This window comes from Gambusia affinis, linkage group LG23 (genome assembly GCF_019740435.1).
Source record: "Gambusia affinis linkage group LG23, SWU_Gaff_1.0, whole genome shotgun sequence".
NCBI classification, from domain to species: domain Eukaryota; kingdom Metazoa; phylum Chordata; class Actinopteri; order Cyprinodontiformes; family Poeciliidae; genus Gambusia; species Gambusia affinis.
The window spans coordinates 3,470,463-3,488,135 of record NC_057890.1 but is presented as its reverse complement, the minus strand read 5'-3'; the positions used below and the strand labels follow the sequence as shown (position 1 = coordinate 3,488,135).

Here is a 17,673-nt window from a genome sequence, read left to right as displayed (position 1 = left end):
CTGCGTCCGTTGCGTGACGGCAGAGGCACTCTCATTGGTTGAAGCACCTGCTCCTCTACGTTGTGTCCGCGTCGTGATTGGCTAGAGGAAAAGAAGTCGCGTTTCGGACGCCGCTGATTGGACGTCACTCACGTTTTTCATGTCGACGTGTTTGCGTTGTCAGCCCAGAGCGTCTGATGAGCCCGAGGAGCTCAGGAAGCAGCGGTTCTTATTTTATGTTTTGTAGCGACTGAAACGGGAAGACGGGTGATATTTTTTGGGGGGTCGGGTTGACAGCTAAAGACGGTTAAATATTTTCTAATATGTTAAGATTAGGTTGCTGGCAGCGACAGAAGAGCTTTGTTATGATCATGGCGGTGATGTTTACTGTTCATCCTCATAGGTCTCTGACGGACAGCCAATATTAACTGGTTCCACCAGCCCGAAACTGCCTAAATATTAGGCACAGACCGGATTATTTAACATATTGTTTTCCCTTATATTGCTGTGTGCTGGCGGCACGCCAATAATTGACTCTGGAGCAGGACACGGAGGTAGGTAAAATACAAGAAAATGCACGTGAAATGTAAAATAGACCATTTTAATATTGTCTGAACAGTGCTAATTTGTAATAGAGCATGTATAAGATAAGGGCAAGTTTTATTCTGACGTCAATTATGCACAAAGCAATTTCGAATGCCTCCGAAAATAAAATTAAAATTGAAAATAGAAGAAAAAAAAAATGTAGCAAAATCCAAAAAGAATAGCTTTAATTCTAGTTTTAAGATGCTGGTAGGTTAGTTAAGCAATAACAATGACTTCTTTATAACATCACGCCTAATGCACTCACTGATATTATAGATACACTAAGTCAGACACTATAAAACACTGTGGTCATCACGCAAATAGAAAGTTGTATCATCAGCATATAGTACAAGATGTTGTAATCTTATGGAGGTTGAGGAACCTCGTGGATATTAAATAAAAAGTGACCCGAGAGCGGAGCCTTGCGGGCCTTTGATCTATATGTGTATTTATGGATGTAAATAACCAGAGTTGTATCTCAGACAGGATGATTTTGATAAGGTGTTTCATAAATGGCCTGAGTCATTGTCTCAGTTACAATACCACAACTTCGCAATGCAACGTGAAGTACAAAAAAGTAAAAGCTAAAAGACATATTTTATTTAAAACAGAAAAGCAAATCAGTTGTACTTCAGCTAAAATAATACAGCATGTTGATGATTACAGCTATTGATAATGACAATAGCTGTTTTTAAGGGAAAAGTCTCTGCCTTCTTTCAGCCAATAGACTGTGTCTGACAGGAACAATTTATTAGAACATTTTTGCAGATTTCCAACTCTGTTTTTTTATTTCTTTTCTTTTCGTTTCTTTTATTATATTTTTTTTTGCAAATCTTGATTTTGGCAGCCGGCTCATGCCTAAATAAAAGTGAGCCGACAACAAAGCCTTGAGGAACTCCACATGCAAATATTTTTATACTTATAGATCAAGATTAATAAAAAAAGATAAAATAAAAAAAAAGTAACACAAACGCATTTTTGTCTGTAACGTGTAAAGAACACAGATAACAGCAGAGCATTGTCAGGGTGGCGTTGTTCTGGAGGAGTTCCAGAACCATCTGCTGAAGCCAAAACCTCGTCAGGTGTGTTAATGTAACTCTCCCTGCAGGTCAGAATCTAAAAATGCTAACTTAAAGGCTCATCATTTGAATTAAAGCGACTCTGCAACACATTCGAAACGTACCAGATATGTTTGCTGTTCAATTTGCTTTGAACCTGAAATATGCCTGTTTCCTGTTGCTTTCATTCTGGATGAATTACAAAGTTGTCATCCTTGAGCATAAGCCTAATGGTGATTGTTTTATTAAAAATATTAAGGGCTCCTGTTTAAGACAGCAGTGGCTTTGTTTGGCTGAAGCAGGTCTGATTGATGATCATTTTCTTGTTTGGGTGATTTGGGAGTTTTTGTGAGCTCGTGTGTGTTCTCAGTTGCGTCACAAATGAGTCGTCTCATTCAAGACGGAAAACAGTGCTGCAAGGGTGGAGCGCGTCTGACTGGAGAATTTTACACATTCTGAGAAATCCGGCTTTTATAAGGATAAAGGTCTTTTTGTTTGTTTTGTTGTCGAGTTTTTTTGGGGGGGTGGGGTTGGGGCAGGAAACTGCTGTGAATTAGATTCAGCTGGTTACCTGCAAACCGGTGGAACTCTGCGTTTTGAAGAAGCTTTTTAAACTCCTGTCAAAACGCTGTTGCTCTCTAGATAATTCCCAAAGTGTCAGCGCTTGTTAAAAGGGGGGATACTTTATAATCTCCGCTCAGACAGATCTTTGAGGGACCGCTGCGGCTCTGCAGAGTAACCAGAACAAACGTCTTGTTGCCGTCTTGAACAAAAGGAACAGTAATGCCGTACCCTCCCTGCTTTGCTGGACGCTCTTGTCGTTTTTAGTTTTAATGGGCTGCTTCAAGCTTGCATGCTTGAGCTCCTAAACAGGCTGCCTGCATTCATAATGCCTTCCTTGTTATTGCCTGAGTGGTGCAGCCTTGTTTGTTTAGCTACAGGGTGGATCTGGTTAACTTCAAGCCAAATTCGGTCCCTTCAGATGGATTTAAAGGGCCGTGCAGCTCAGCTGGAGTGCAGCTTAGCTTACAGCTGGTTCATTTTCCACATCCTGCTGGACCCAGGTGGAACATGTAACGCCTTCTGACCAGTTCATGACCAGTTTTCCACTTGGGGTTTGGCGTGTCTTGCTTTTTCATATGTTTCGAAAATCTATTTGCGACGCATTCAAAAAGATCTGGAATGAGCAACTTTCACGTGGCAGGTATGAGCCACGGGTGTTTTCACCGAACAAACAACACTCAGACCAAGAGTAAACAGTGGAAATTAAACAAGCAGCAGCAAAGAGTCTCATATTTCTTCAATAAGCAGAATGATATTGATCCCAATTATGAATTTTCCTCCTGCAATGAGTTACCAGAATTCATAAGGTTGTAAAAACCAGTAGCCCTCCTTCTAGAGACACACTGTCTGTATAGGAAGTTAGCATACATTACCAAGAGCAATACTTAAAAAAAAAACATAACCCGGCCTGGAAAATCTGTCATGTCTGTTACACTTTCCTCATTAAGTCAGTCTGAAACGCAAGCCGCTCTGCTAACCTGAATGAGAGACAGGTACATACTCGGCCCGCTTCTCCTCAATGGAAAGAAGCCATAAGGTTTCCCCAAACGTCACTGCATGCGCTCGCACTAGCTGCGTTTATTTGGCGCGCGCAGCCAAGATCCACTTAATGAGGAAAAAGCTTAAGCAGCTCACTGCGTCTGAGGGGAACTCGCGGAAAAACAGGGCAGCTCTGGGGTGAAATGTTCCTCCCTGTCATGGCCTCTGACGTAGAGGAGCTCACAATTTGCAATATTTAAACACTAGCTGTCTGATTTGTTTAGGAAAGAATACCCCCAGAAATCCAGCTAAAATCCAGTCTCCTGCCAGCTTTGTCCCCTCTGCTGCGCATTAGATGTGGGACCTCATCGCTTCACTCCCTCAGAGGCCTCCGCTCTTCCACTCACCTCCCTCAGTCACCAGCATTCAATCAAAACAGCAGGATTTTAGTTATTCTTCCTGTATACTGACAACCTATCTCAAGGAAGAAGTAGTGCTGTGCGCTGGGCTGTTCTTCTTTCTTACAGTAACGCAGGTTGACAAACATCAATAAACCCTCTGCCCATCCCCCGCCTTCCAAATCAGGGACTTTGCAGCAATGGTTCTGAGATTTTTCCCTCAGAAGTCAGGAAGTGTCCTGTTGTTGTGGGCCGAAACGGGAAAAGGGCCGGGGGAATAGACGAAACACGGCTCCTATATCTGTCCCACAGGTCTTGTTCAATGTCTTTGGGAGCTAATCTAACCCATTCATGCCTTTGGGATGGAGCGCTGCCAAATGTTTTAGTGGCATACACGTCCACCCTCGTCCCTTTTTCCCCTCTCTTACGTAACGTTTGCATAATCTGCTCTCATCAATATTCAGCTCCTTAAAGAGGAGGGAGATTGAACTTATTTCCTTAGTTTGTCTTTTAAGCGGTCTTGTAGTCCTGGAGTTGGGGTATGACCTTTTTAATTTATGTAAAATAGAAAAGCGACAATTATTTATGCTGCTGCAAACATAATGCAACATGCCGATTATTAATGATGATATCACTAACCCATCATTAATGCAGAAAAAAAAAAGCTCAATTTAAACTCTGATTTTTTTAATTACTTTTTTTAAGGCTAATTTAGTTTTTTCTATTGCTTTTGGCTATATATATATATATATTTTATATATTATATAAATGTCATCCTGTTCTGTATTCATCTTTGAGAGGGCGATCTTGCACTGTTACACCATTCCCAACACATTGTTTGAAAATGGTCTCAAGCCAACGATATTATTATTACCGCAATAATTTCTGTGACAATTTATCATGGTGACTATTTCAGAGCAGGGGTGCGCCGATTCCAGTTTTCTTTTTCACTGATCTTTTTGATTAGCATGTCTGTTCGTGGCTTGTTCACCATTTTTTCCTGAGTACTCAGATGATTTTATCATTAAAACTGATGCCACCTGTGAGAGGCAAACACTTTTTCCCCTGTATTTGAAGGGGAATGGGAATCATTTGGCTGTTAAATGTGTTGCCGTTTTTTAATTTTTTATTTATTCATTCATTTTTAGACCTGCCCGGTTTAAACGAAGACCATTAGAGTTGAAAGAGTCCACTCTATCCAAACCTTTAAATGTGCGCTCCTGAAATAAAACCCCATGGGCAGTGAGCCATCCAGCATGTGACTTTCCATTCCGTGGCTCACTGGAATATCTTAGTGAGATACCAGGTAGAATCTGGTATCTCTAAACAAAAACAATCCCCATAGCATTCATATATTTTACCAGTTGGATACGCATGATACAGATATATAGAAGTACGATAGTAATACTGCCACTTTAGAGCTATGATGCTTATGCTTTCTGTCTGCTGGCTCCACTCCTATTAGAACCAAGATCATAAATTTCTTGCACAGCTGCCATGAATCAGCCAAAATAGGCTTATCAGAACTTTCATGTGGCGGCTTCTTTGGTAGCTGACAAATAACTGTCTTATTAGAACATTAATAACACATCTTTACCAGATGATGAAACCTCCAGATAGGCGTTTATGCACAGACATCCTTTTGGGTGGACAGGACAGGAGTATATTACCTGTATATTATGGAGTGAGAACCGTCTGCTGCCTGAACGGTCATGTCGCATTTTATCTGGCTTTCATGTCATCAATGTGTGACGTTCAGAAGGTTATGGTTATGAAATTCTGACAGAAGTTTGTGTCAGTGACAGTCCCACCACTCCTGGCTGTGAATACACATCCCAACAGACTAGCCTAGAGAAACTGAAGTGAATTCTCTACAAACAGCCATCGATATTAGTTTGACTTTCTTTGAATCAGATTCGTTCTCCCACTGCTGAATGAAATTCAAACTCCTTCCATGAACGGCTCCATTTACTGACACTTCCGTAAACAATGCAATGTTGTGTGGCATCGACGTTCTTCTTCTGTGTATTTAACTATCAGTATGAACAGTCACGGCAAAAAATAAAAAATAAATAAAAGGATTTCAGCGGAAAAACAAAATCAGATTTGAGCATCGAGACGTGCTGTGTGTCTCACAAGCAAGCGCCCTAACCCGTTCTCGTGGTAACCTGCCAAAACTCAAAACCGTTCCATTCAAAAGGCGGCCTGCTTCCTCCTCAACTCATCTGTTTGTGCTTTTGTCGTCCACCAGGATAGCATGGCCATGACGGGAGGGACGGCAGCTGCCCTTCCCATGAGCAACCACACCCGGGAGAGGGTGACCGTGGCCAAGCTGACACTGGAGAACTTCTACAGCACCCTGCTCACGCAGCACGAGGAGCGGGAGATGAGGTAAGCCCCGGACCATGCTTCCAAGCGGCTGGCGGGAGAGTCGCCGAGGCTAGATGGAGCTGTTGCTTACAGCGTCGAGTTTCACCGCTCGGGCTCGTAGATAAGGCAACAGTCCCCAAGACGGTGTGAACAAAACAAACGCCTGTCACTCTCCTGTTACCTGAGGGTTCACCTGTTGCTCAGGGAACTCCTGCCGGAGACACACCAGTCTCTGTTTACTCCAACACCCTACACCTCCTTTGTCGTACAAATCGCTCTCTGGAAGCTTCCACTCCAACAATTACATTCACAGGCTTATATGGAGGAAACTAGAAACTGGAGATGTTTTATCATGCGTGTTTACTGTGAGTTTTATGCTTTGAATGACCTGTTTTATGTGGCGTCTTCCTCATTTTAGGCAGAAGAAGCTGGAGAAGGCCATGGAAGAGGAGGGTTTGCCTGACGAGGAGGTACAAATCCAACTTTTTCATGTTCTTTTACATTAAATCCACAAATTTCAATAGATTTATTGGGATTTTTTTTGTGATATTCCAACTTATAATAGCTCAGGAATTTAATTTTTTCCACAAATGCAAACCTAGTACATTCAGCCTTCTAATAATCTAATGTCCCTAAATGAAATCCAGCACAATCGACTGCCTCCCTACGTTTTATTTAAATTCAGCTGTAGATGAACTCAATAGATAGTAAAGATGTCCGAGGGGCTGGAATACTTTAGTTAGGCACTGTACAAACATGAAATCACCGCAGAAATCCAAAATTGGAATCTTTGAAGTCAGTCGGCCAACTCGACGTCTCTGTACCATTGCAGAAAGTGATGCGGCGCTCGCAACACGCCCGTAAGGAGACGGAGTTTCTGCGTCTGAAGAGGACGCGGCTCGGCTTGGACGACTTCGAGTCTCTAAAGGTTATCGGAAGGGGAGCTTTCGGAGAGGTTGGTCAAGTTTTTTTTTTGTCCAAAAATGGCTCAGTGGAACTAAAAGTCCAGTTGGTTCAATTGGTGCGAATCTTGCATAAAAAACAGGGATTTCCTTGTTTCAGTAGGTAACTTTTTATCAAAGCGGACAGAAGTCACACGTGGGGAACCCCAAGGCTCAATCTTAGGAACCCTCTTATTAAATATCTATCAATCAAATAATCAAGTTCATTTGTATAGCATGTTTCAGCAACAAGGCAGTTCAAAGTGCTTTACATCATAAAAACACAAAAATAAAGTCATAAAAACATCATACAGTCACCAATTGAGAAACCAGATGGCACTTGATGATGTCAAGTGATCAAGTGACTTGACATCATCAGAAATAATGTCTGCTATTGGTTTTCACAACTATTGACTACATGACGTGTTTTTTGTTTTTTTATGTTTTCACTTTGAACAAATAAACTTGAATGACTGATTGATATGTTTAAATAAAACGAGAACTTTCTCTTTGTCTAGGTCCGTTTGGTGCAGAAAAAGGACACAGGACACATTTACGCCATGAAGATCCTGAGGAAAGCAGACATGCTGGAGAAAGAGCAGGTAACTCCTTGTTCTGCCGTTCTAGAGGCAAGATTACACCCTGCTGTGTTCTTAAGTTCATGGTCGGCTCCCCCTGCAGGTGGCTCATATCCGCGCAGAGAGGGACATCCTGGTGGAGGCGGACAGCGCCTGGGTGGTCAAGATGTTCTACAGCTTCCAGGACAAGAGAAACCTCTACCTCATCATGGAGTTCCTGCCTGGAGGTGATTTCCCCCCCCTACACAGCATCCGATGACTTTCGAAAAGCGAGAAACATCTCCTGCCCTTCTGTTGCCAGGCGACATGATGACGCTGCTCATGAAGAAGGACACCCTGTCGGAAGAGGCCACGCAGTTCTACATCGCAGAGACGGTCCTTGCCATCGACTCCATCCACCAGCTGGGCTTCATCCACAGAGACATCAAACCTGACAACCTGCTACTGGACTCCAGGGTCAGAACCAGACGCATGACCCTCAAATGACTCCAGAGTCGTACGGTTTGAGGCCCGTAGTGTCACTGATTGTCGGTTTGCTTCCAGGGTCACGTGAAGTTGTCCGACTTTGGGCTGTGCACCGGACTGAAGAAGGCTCATCGCACAGAGTTTTACAGGAACTTGACTCACAACCCACCCAGTGATTTCTGTGAGCCGCATATCCGTCATAAGTAGATTGAACCAAATATCAATAAAAGCAGCAGCATATAATTGAGATTGCTCTATTTTGTTTCATACAATGCTTCTCTTCTTTGTTCTGTGTTTTTCCCAGCTTTTCAGAACATGAACTCAAAGAGGAAAGCAGAAACCTGGAAGAAGAACAGGAGACAGCTGGTACGGATCCTTTTTAGACTGTAGCTGAGGTGTAGTTTTGGTGTTTTCATGCCCTCATCATGTGCAAATGTCAAATTTGATCAGTTCTTTTCCAGATGGAGTTTAATTTAAAATCGCCGTCATCCAAGCATGGGCCACACTTTTCTATGTTGTGTATACATTTCAAACCAGATATTTACATACACAGAATTAAAGAAAACACAAACATTTCTTTTTTCTCGTTGTCTGAAGTTAGACCAAACTTTTCTTGTTTTAGTTTAGTTAGAATTACCTTTTTTTTTCCTATTTGCTAAATCCCTGAAAATATGGCGAGAACTGCTTTCTAGAATTTCTCTTTGTAACGTCCCAAGTCATACATTTTTAAGCGACAGATAGCAATGATACTGATGATATAAACTTTTGAATTCGAGGAAAGTACAAAAACATTTCTAAAATCTGTTCTCACCAAGATTTCTGGCATTTAGGATATAAAAATAGTCTTTGTAGTTCCGACTAAGTTAAAACAAGAAAAGTTTGGTCTGTCGGACCGGTCTATTCCCTGCTCTAGACGTGATTTTCATATCTTCCATTTAGAAAGTTTTGAATGTTGCGGCTCACTTACAGGCTTATTCCACTGTGGGAACGCCGGACTATATCGCTCCTGAAGTGTTCATGCAGACAGGGTACAACAAGCTCTGCGATTGGTGGTCTCTGGGTGTCATCATGTATGAAATGCTCATTGGTAAGAACGGACTTCTTCTTGGTGCTGTTGGATTGATACGTTTTACTTTTAAGCTCGCTCTAAGACTTTAAGTAGGAGTTCAAACCTCTGTAGATGGTACTGAGGCATCACCATTGTTTCTTCTGTCTGTTGCGTGTTCGGGTCGTTGGCAGGTTACCCGCCTTTCTGCTCGGAGACGCCACAGGAGACCTACAGGAAGGTCATGAACTGGAAGGAAACGCTCGTCTTCCCACCTGAAGTCCCCATCTCAGAGAAGGCCAAAGACTTGATTTTAAGGTTCAGACATTGACTTTTCTACCTTCCGATCTCACGGGAAGATCAGACCCTGAGACTGGATGTGCAGTCTTTGTATAAGTTTTCAATTCTGTTTTCGCTTTTCACTTTTAATTTTCTGTTGGGTGTTACTGAAGGTATTGCACTGACGCGGAGAACAGAATCGGAGCAGTGAGTGTAGAGGAGATCAAGAGTCATCCATTCTTTGAGTCAGTGGACTGGGAACACATCAGGTACAAACTAACATGCTTTTTTCTAAACGTGGACTCACTCTACACAAAACTTTTATCGGACGATGGAACACCTATTGTTTCCGTCCACAGGGAGCGACCGGCAGCCATTTCTATCGAAATCAAAAGTATTGATGACACTTCAAACTTTGACGACTTCCCTGAATCAGACATCCTTCAGCCAGGTTTGTCATATCAAATGTCATGTTTTCCAGTTATGAGAGCCTATTTGTTTTATAATGAAGTAAAACTCAGTTTTACAGCAGCTAATGTGGTAAATATTACTATTATTTAACTGAAAACAAAGTGAACTTAAAGGCACGGTGTGGAGAATCTGGTGACATCTAGGGGTGAAGTGGCAGAATACAACCCTGACATCACTCCTTCTTTCCAACATCGGATCTTTATCACAAGCCTGCCTAAGTCAATTGAATAAATTTTCTGTGTGTTTTGAACAGCCAATGCAACAGAGCCTGACTTCAAATCAAAGGACTGGGTGTTCCTGAACTACACGTACAAACGGTTCGAGGGCCTGACTCAGCGAGGCACCATCCCCACGTACATGAAGGCAGGAAAGGCCTGACACGCTCAAGGAAAGCAAACACAGAGACGTTTAACGGACACAGGGTCGGGCCGCGAGCCCCCGCCGGTTTCTGACGGGCCACGCCGGTGCCGCGACACACCGTCGGCCCCTCTGCCTAAACGTAACCATCATCACAAGTTATTTAGGTCCGCTCTGCCACCAAGGAAATGCCCCACTGGAAGGAGCTGGGAAACGTCGGAGCGTCGCTGCATTACCTCGGTTGTTTATATTTCACGTGCGCTCTCTGTAGCCATAGCTCTCGGGCCAGCTCTTTAACTTGGGCACTGATTAAGCATATCTGCATGTTCAGCTTAAAAGTTGACGGCAGGAACGGGGCTTGAATACGAATCCCTGCTTTCTGCCTCCTCACGTTGATAGTTGATAGGCTGGCGGTTACATTAACACAGCTGCAAGCTGACGTCCGCTTAATAGCTCTCAACACTGTATTCAAACTCTGGTTGACCGAAGAGAACCAGAACTACTGAAGCACACATGCTGCTGTGCTGCACGGAGAATTCCAGCACGATTTCCAAGGAGTTTTATAGCTCCAACCTGAAACAAGTTCCATTTTGATATTGATGTTCGGTTTGTCACCACCTGCTGTTACAGCGCAGGTATTAAAGTTTTATTAATCAGAATCTCACAATCGGTAGACTGAAGACATCTAGAGTTGTCGATACATTGTGAGTTTCATCTTTGTATCTTCTGTTTGGGGTTTAATTGAGCGTCCTCTGTTTAAGTTATGTAATATCTGAGGATGGATGTCAAAAAAGTAAGAGCATCACACTCGGGGTATAACATTTTAGGAATGAGCAAACACCCAAATCCTGCTGGAATTCTCCTTATATAAAGGTGGGACACTGGCATAGTGCAGGTTAAATAGTGTAACTCCCTGCAAAGCAACAAGACGGAACTCGTAATTCTTCTGCTTAGCATCTGTCGGTGTGAGGCATTGCCAAATAGCTCGGTGTCCTTTAGAGATGTAAAACGGTCAACTTAATGAGTCGCAGGCGCAGCCTCTTGCTTCTTAAGTCAACAAAACATGCAAAAGTGCCTTTTTAAGTAGCTAGATGTATCACTGTAGTTTAGGAAACATTAATTAGGAGGCATTCATTAAGATTAGATTAGCATAAAGCTGATTGATTTTGAGAGAACAGTAAAGGGGCAGCTTGAATTACACGTATGACAAAAGGCAAATGTTTAAGCTGGTGTCTTTTAGGTGATTTATGAGGGTTGTGACAATACAAAGGCAGGTTTTTATGGACGAGATAATAAAACAGGAGACTCTTTAAGCAGTAAAAATGGAACTAAAATAGGTCAAAAACGTCTCTCTTGGTTTGGAGTTTTTAATTTTTCATTTTTTGTCCATCATGGGATGCGTTTTAACACCTTTTTTTTTTTATCCCTCTCACAAGCACGCAAACGAACAAAACACTCCCCGTAAAGCCAGTGTTTAACCATGAAGTCTCAGAAGGGGAGACTACGGCGTTACCAAAGAACTCGAATCATCACGTGCCGTAGTTCGAATGTAGCCGTCGCCTATTCTGCACTTAACAGGAAACTACCTTTGAAAAGGAAGTAATTTCCATTTACTAAATCTAAACTTCTAAAGCAAAATGTGTGCGCGGGCAGTGATATTTCTTGGATGTCCCCTAAGAGTTCTCAGAGGAAATGTAGAATCAGAAAGTGTACGGAGGATTCCCAGGAATCCCTATGTTAGTTGTTTCTGAAGGCCTCTGCTAGAAAAGTAGTTCTTCAGCATTCTGATCATTTCTCTGTAATACCCCCTTGTTAATTCTTTTCTTGCATTTTCTATGTAAGTAATTTATTTGTCGAGCTACAAATGCCTTGACCGACTACACTCGAAAATGCTACAAAACGTTGGACTGATGAGGGTTTTTAAAGGCAGATAGATATCTGTATATTTTTGTGTTATTTATGCTGCTCATGTTTTTTTTTTTATGTATAAATTGGATTTTTCTTTTTGCAGACATTCACTGTATTTTAATTGGCTGTGTTTTATGTGAAATCGCACCCACTGATGTAGACAACAAACAGAAAAAAGTTCAGAATCCTATGCATGTCCGTGGACATTTCTTATGGGTAATAAGGTTTGCGAGCCCTCTTTTTCTTAGTCAACCACAAAAAACGCCGTAAACAGGTTATGTAGATGATGTGATTGGTAAGGAGTGGTGGATTCAGGAGGACAGAGAGTGAGTTTTACCAGGCAGTTGCTGGAGCATCCAACAATCTGGAACAGTGGAGGAAGATCACCAGACACAATGAGTGCTTTGTGCAGGCAATTGATTGGAGGTTGCATTGGGTGTTTGCTGCGAACCAGGTGGTTGCACTGTGCAAGTTCCCAGCAATACCACACAGTAGCCCTAAACTGAGAGTGTTGGACACTCGAGGACCACCACACTCTCTGTGAAGGTTCCAAACACCCAAGATGGACCACAACACCATAAATGTAGGGTTTGGAGATCCACAGGGCGTAACTTAAGGTTCTTTCTGGTAATATTTTGATGGAACCAGACAGGAACATCATACTCCTACCTGTCTTCCCCAAGATGTCACCCCTCTATACTAGAACTTGACTGTATGCTGAGGAAGTAATTCAGCCATTTGATTCAGTTGTGTTGGACCTGGGACACATCGGGATGTTGCAGGACACCAGGCTGTAGAGGGCTGGAGTTTGACAAACCTGTTCTGTCATGTGAAGTCCTAGCTAGGCCTCCCTAAATGGACATGTGTTGGATCACCTTGGATACCTCTTGAATCTTAGGTTGACTTGCCAATGAAGACATTGGCCATGTTTTGGACTTGATGACTGCTTGTATCTACACACAATGTTGCCATGGAACCAGCTGTGGGACAGTACTGCCAACTCTTTGATCTGATATTGAAATCATTGCATGCCCTTTCGAAACATGCCCTTTTTTTTCTTCCATTGCCACTCTGTGTGTTATGTTTAAAGAAATAATCCTGCCATTCAAAATCTTACTACTGCACATGAGTGGATAAACTAGAGTAAACAGATTGGCTCAACATATTTAAACTATTTTGGTCTTCTAGGAAGGCACACTGACAGGGGGGGGGTTAATCATTTGTTGAAATTGATAGATTTTGACATGTGTTCTCCATCTGGCCATGTCTTTCAAATGCCACAAAATCTGTTTGTAGGAATTTCTGTTCAAACTTAAGTGTCAATGCAATGCTTGGTGACAACACTGTTCCATAGTTTCAGACTCCAGAGCAACATTGGGTTGTTGCTGTTCACTAGAATGGCTGATGAATTCCAAGAATGCCTTTGATCGATAAGAGAAAAAGGTTCAAATGTTACTAAAACAACCTCAAATTAGAAAATTAAAACCTCTTGGTCAGTATTTGGTAGTTTCCCACACATGTATCTAATTCAGAAACAAAAACTGCTTTCAGAAAACACCGTAAAAGTAGTTACGCGACTTGAAGACTGACTAGGAAAGGGACAATTGTTCATAAAGTGGGTGATCTCCTTTTGTGTTGTGAGGTGACGTGTCTCACTGTTTAGTGTCAAATGTCTGTTTTGTGCTAGGATTGACGGAGTTTGTTTTATTTATCATGAAGAAGAAAAACGGAGGGTGAATAGTTGCGATACGTGCTATATTTCACTTTATACAGCCACACTTGACTTGAAATCCACTACGGTGTCACTTTAACTAAAGGGATTTTTCAACAAGGTAGTAAAAGGTTCAGGAAAATGTTTCTTATTTATCAAGCAAGACAATTCATTTGCGATGGACCAAACCAGTTTACTGCCAAGTCGGCAGATTATTAAAGGGTAATGCTGCATGTTTAGTTTTGCCAAGAGACAATGAACGCAACTATGTCGTATGGTAAAATCAACATAAATGCCGAAAAGGTGAATGATCTGTATTCCCCTCCCTGTTAAAGGAAGATTCCCCGGTTCCACGGCTCAGAACTGTGTTATGATGTGTTCATACTGCAGTAGACACTTGGAAGGCTGCTGTCTGTAGAGGAGAGAAGGGGATGCTCATTAATATATTCATTCATGTTGCTGAGGTTTTTTTTATGTTGATACACTGTTCAGAAATAATCAAATAAAAATAATTAAACACTTGGAAGTTTTCAATGTCTTTACTGTTCTGCGAAATTCCTTTTTTCTTTTTTTCTTTTGTTTGGCACAGGCCATGTAACAAAGACCACAAACCAAATTGATACAGTTGTTCATCTTTTCCCACTTCATCTCAACTGTTAAAACAAACTCACACTAGTCAACAGGGATCAACAATGTGATGTGGTTTAACTTGGTCTTGTCTACAGAGTCATCTCTCCTAACTTTAAATACTTCTCTTACACTCAAGTCCTACATGAATTACCTGAGACTTCATTTGAACTTTTTCCACCTTCTAAGTAATGACAATAAACAGAAACCAGGTGCAGACCAAATGAAATGAGACTGCAATCTGTAGCTGATGAAGTTTTCGCAATGTAGAATCAAAACTCTTTACTTTCTACTTGTTGAGCCACTAGGGGGAGCTCTTGGCGAGATTTTATTTCGCTTTCTCTTTGTCAAAACCTCCTGAATTAACAAAGGGTTAAGAACAACTTAATCCAGGCGTGGTAGAGATTCAATTACAAAATCAAAGTATACCAGTCAAGCATTAATAATCATTAATTAATTAGTAACTTATCTTATAAATAGTGGTATTTTGAAATCAGTAGTATTAAAAAATATTTTCCCAGACAGAGTTCTTGTTCTTTAAAAGACACCGTGTCCCAGGGGACCATATGTAGTAAACCGGGAGCTATAAGAAAACACAGCAAACCTCCATGTGAGTCATCAATATGTTATATCAAAAATTGGCCAAGAAGTCACGCTGTCCCATCCCATCCTGCAAATCTAGTTAACTGGGTTTCTCTTAATCTCTTACCCCCATTAAGGAAACTGGGTTTCTGGTTTGGACCACGAAATCAGGTTACAACAGAAAGCCAACAGCAAGCGGGTTACTTACGCACTCAAAAACTCGCCTCCAGGAAGAAGTGATAGTGCCGTCGTGCCACAACCTTGTTGTCATGACCCTGTTATCATGATCTTATTCTGGCATACTTTTCAGTTTAGCTGCGGAGAAAATTAAACGCATGAAAATGGATGTAAAATTTAAGAAACACTGATAAAAGGTCTTCTGAAGGTCAGGTTGTGTAAGTAAAAGTTGACATTAGACCTCACAAAACCTTTAGAGGACAATCCCTGGAGGTTTCCAAGAGTCACACTGCGGACATCAGAGGTAATCTCCAGGAAGCATTCAAAGAAAGTTCCTTGAGGGTTCTTTGAATGCCACCCAGTGAAAATTCTGAAAGTTGACAACAGACTTCATAGAACGTATACAGCAGTTCCCTGAAGGTTTCCAGGTTTTAATACTATGATTTTTGCCTTCTGGAACCTTCAGGCAAATATCCCCCCAAAATTCCTAAAGAGAAACACTGAATGTTTAAAGCAGGACTTCAAGGAACCGTTCTCTTAATGTTCAAGGAGCACATTGAGGAACTTTCCTCAAAGCTTCCCAAAGAGTTACATCATGGAGTAATTAATCTTCAGGGAACCTTTAGTAAAAGTTCTTTGAAGGTCACAATATAGAAAGTATGACATTTGACATTGGTCCTCACAGAACCTCAAGAGACAGTAAGGGAGCATTTTGTGAAGTGTCACATTGTGAACATTGCCAATAGCTTCCAATTAAAATTCCTTGAAATCAGTAAAAAGGTTACACCCTGAATTTTAAAGCTAATCTTCTGTGAAACTTTAGGTAATGTACCCAAAGGATCCAGTTGTAAAAGTGGAACTTAATCTTTAAATAGTCTTAGGTATCCTCTGTGGAGGTTATGTGTGGTGTGAAAGTTCACATTTACCCTCAAGGTATCTTCGGAGAATGCCCCTTAAAGGTCCCCAAGCTGCAATGTTGCAACAAGGCTTCAAGGAACTTTTGGGGAATATTCTGTGAAGATTTAGAAAGGGTCCAACTGTAAATGTTGAAGCTAACCTTCAGGGAAGTTTCATGGAATGTTTCTCAGAAGTTCCTGAAATATCACATTTTGGATTTTGCAATGTTGAAGGTGTCAAGGAACCTTTAGGGAGCGTCATTCTATCAATGTTGCAACTGCCTTCTGGAAACCTTTAGGAATGCTCCCTGAAGGTTCCCAGAAAGTCATATAGTGTTGAAGCTAATCTTCTTGGGGCATCTAGCAAATGTTCTCTAAAGGTCCCTGTAAATGTTGAAGCTAATTGTCAAAGAACTTTACCTAAAGACTACAAGGAAATCAAACAATGAGTATTGCAATTAACATACTTTCTGATTTAGGAATTTATCCCTGAAGGTTATTTTTGAAACTTTTGAACGTTCCCTGGAGGGTCGTAGAGTGAAATATTATGAATGTTGCTTAACTTACTTTCAAGTTACTTTAGAGAGAAGATTCCTGAAAGTTTCCTCAAAGGTCACATTGTAGTTGCTAAATGTGACCTTCAGGGAACATCCCTTGTGTTCAAAAGTGTTTCGAACACAGTAAATCACAGAGAAAATTCCATTAAGGTTCTTCATGTAAGGCACTTTTCAAAAACAGCAGCTGACTGTTCCTGGGCAACATTAAATATTCAATGTGAAAAACATTGTAGATCTGGGAAGTTATCCTTGTCTTCCAGTTGTTGACTGCTGATTTCCCTCATATTTAAATAGTCACTGTCAAATTTCTTCACCTTTACATCATCAGTTATTAAATGACCACACTGAAATATTTGTGGGGCAACATTCCTCTGTCATGAGGAAAGATAAAGTACATTTCACTCCTTAATCATAAATTATCATGTTAATGTTGATGATTTCAATAGGTAGATAGATAGACTGATATAAATTATAAGTTAAATATTTATTATATATGTCTCCCTATAAGAAATACTGGTATTGACTCCTACCATTGCTACTCTGAAACATCAGAATATGTTTGTATCACCTGACCACTCTGATGTTCTGATGGGCAGCTGAAGTGTGTGCGTGAAATCGCCGCACTTTCTCCACAGACTGTTTATAAATGGGTTAATGAGCCTCTCGCCGCCACGTGACCCTCGAGTTATATAATATATAGGTCAGCACGTTTCTCGCTGGCACGTGCAGCCTTCTTTCTTACGTAAAGTCTCGTGCGAAGGTCTCGAATAACACTATGTAGGTGAGCGCCGAAGATCGTCGATACTAGTGATGACCTATCACTCCTCATATATATTCCTGAGCAAAACTCCTCAAAGTAAATGTTTTCACTAAAACACACAATAGTCTACTTCTGCCCCCCATGATCCTTCATATTGTAGAATTTGCTATATAAAATCAGTTTACCATTTTTTTGGGAATTTGTTTGAAAGAAATCATCTAAATGCCCCAGCAAATGCCCTTAAGTTTATCAGGCATACTATAAAACACAAAATAAATTGATTTACAAAGTACTCATATTCAATTCTACTCCTGCAGAACCTTCCAAATGTTCCTTGCGGCTCAAAAGTTGTGTCTTATTGTCTCCAGACCACAACAGGATTTGAAT

The 17,673-nt window shown here is 41.3% G+C and overlaps 1 protein-coding gene across 1 annotated transcript; it reads left to right on the top strand.

Moving 5' to 3' along the window:
• Window positions 1–14,202, top strand: LOC122826275 (serine/threonine-protein kinase 38-like). The gene is made up of 14 exons (XM_044107931.1): window positions 1–533; window positions 5,814–5,953; window positions 6,351–6,402; window positions 6,765–6,887; window positions 7,392–7,475; window positions 7,555–7,678; window positions 7,753–7,907; window positions 7,995–8,097; window positions 8,221–8,282; window positions 8,886–9,003; window positions 9,156–9,279; window positions 9,414–9,509; window positions 9,600–9,691; window positions 9,965–14,202. The coding sequence occupies exons 2-14, from the start codon at window positions 5,820–5,822 to the stop codon at window positions 10,087–10,089; spliced, it is 1,392 nt and encodes a 463-aa protein (XP_043963866.1). The 5' UTR covers window positions 1–533; window positions 5,814–5,819; the 3' UTR covers window positions 10,090–14,202.
• Window positions 14,203–17,673: the final 3,471 nt, after the last annotated feature.

What these genes read in the sequence shown, in the direction of transcription:
- LOC122826275 (XM_044107931.1), top strand. Translation starts at nt 5,820, where the DNA reads ATGGCCATGACGGGAGGGACGGCAGCTGCCCTTCCCATGAGCAACCAC. An exon ending in ACATGCTGGAGAAAGAGCAG is followed by an intron (nt 7,476 to 7,554) that starts GTAACTCCTTGT and finishes CTCCCCCTGCAG; the next exon opens with GTGGCTCATATCCGCGCAGA. An exon ending in ATCAGACATCCTTCAGCCAG is followed by an intron (nt 9,692 to 9,964) that starts GTTTGTCATATC and finishes TGTTTTGAACAG; the next exon opens with CCAATGCAACAGAGCCTGAC.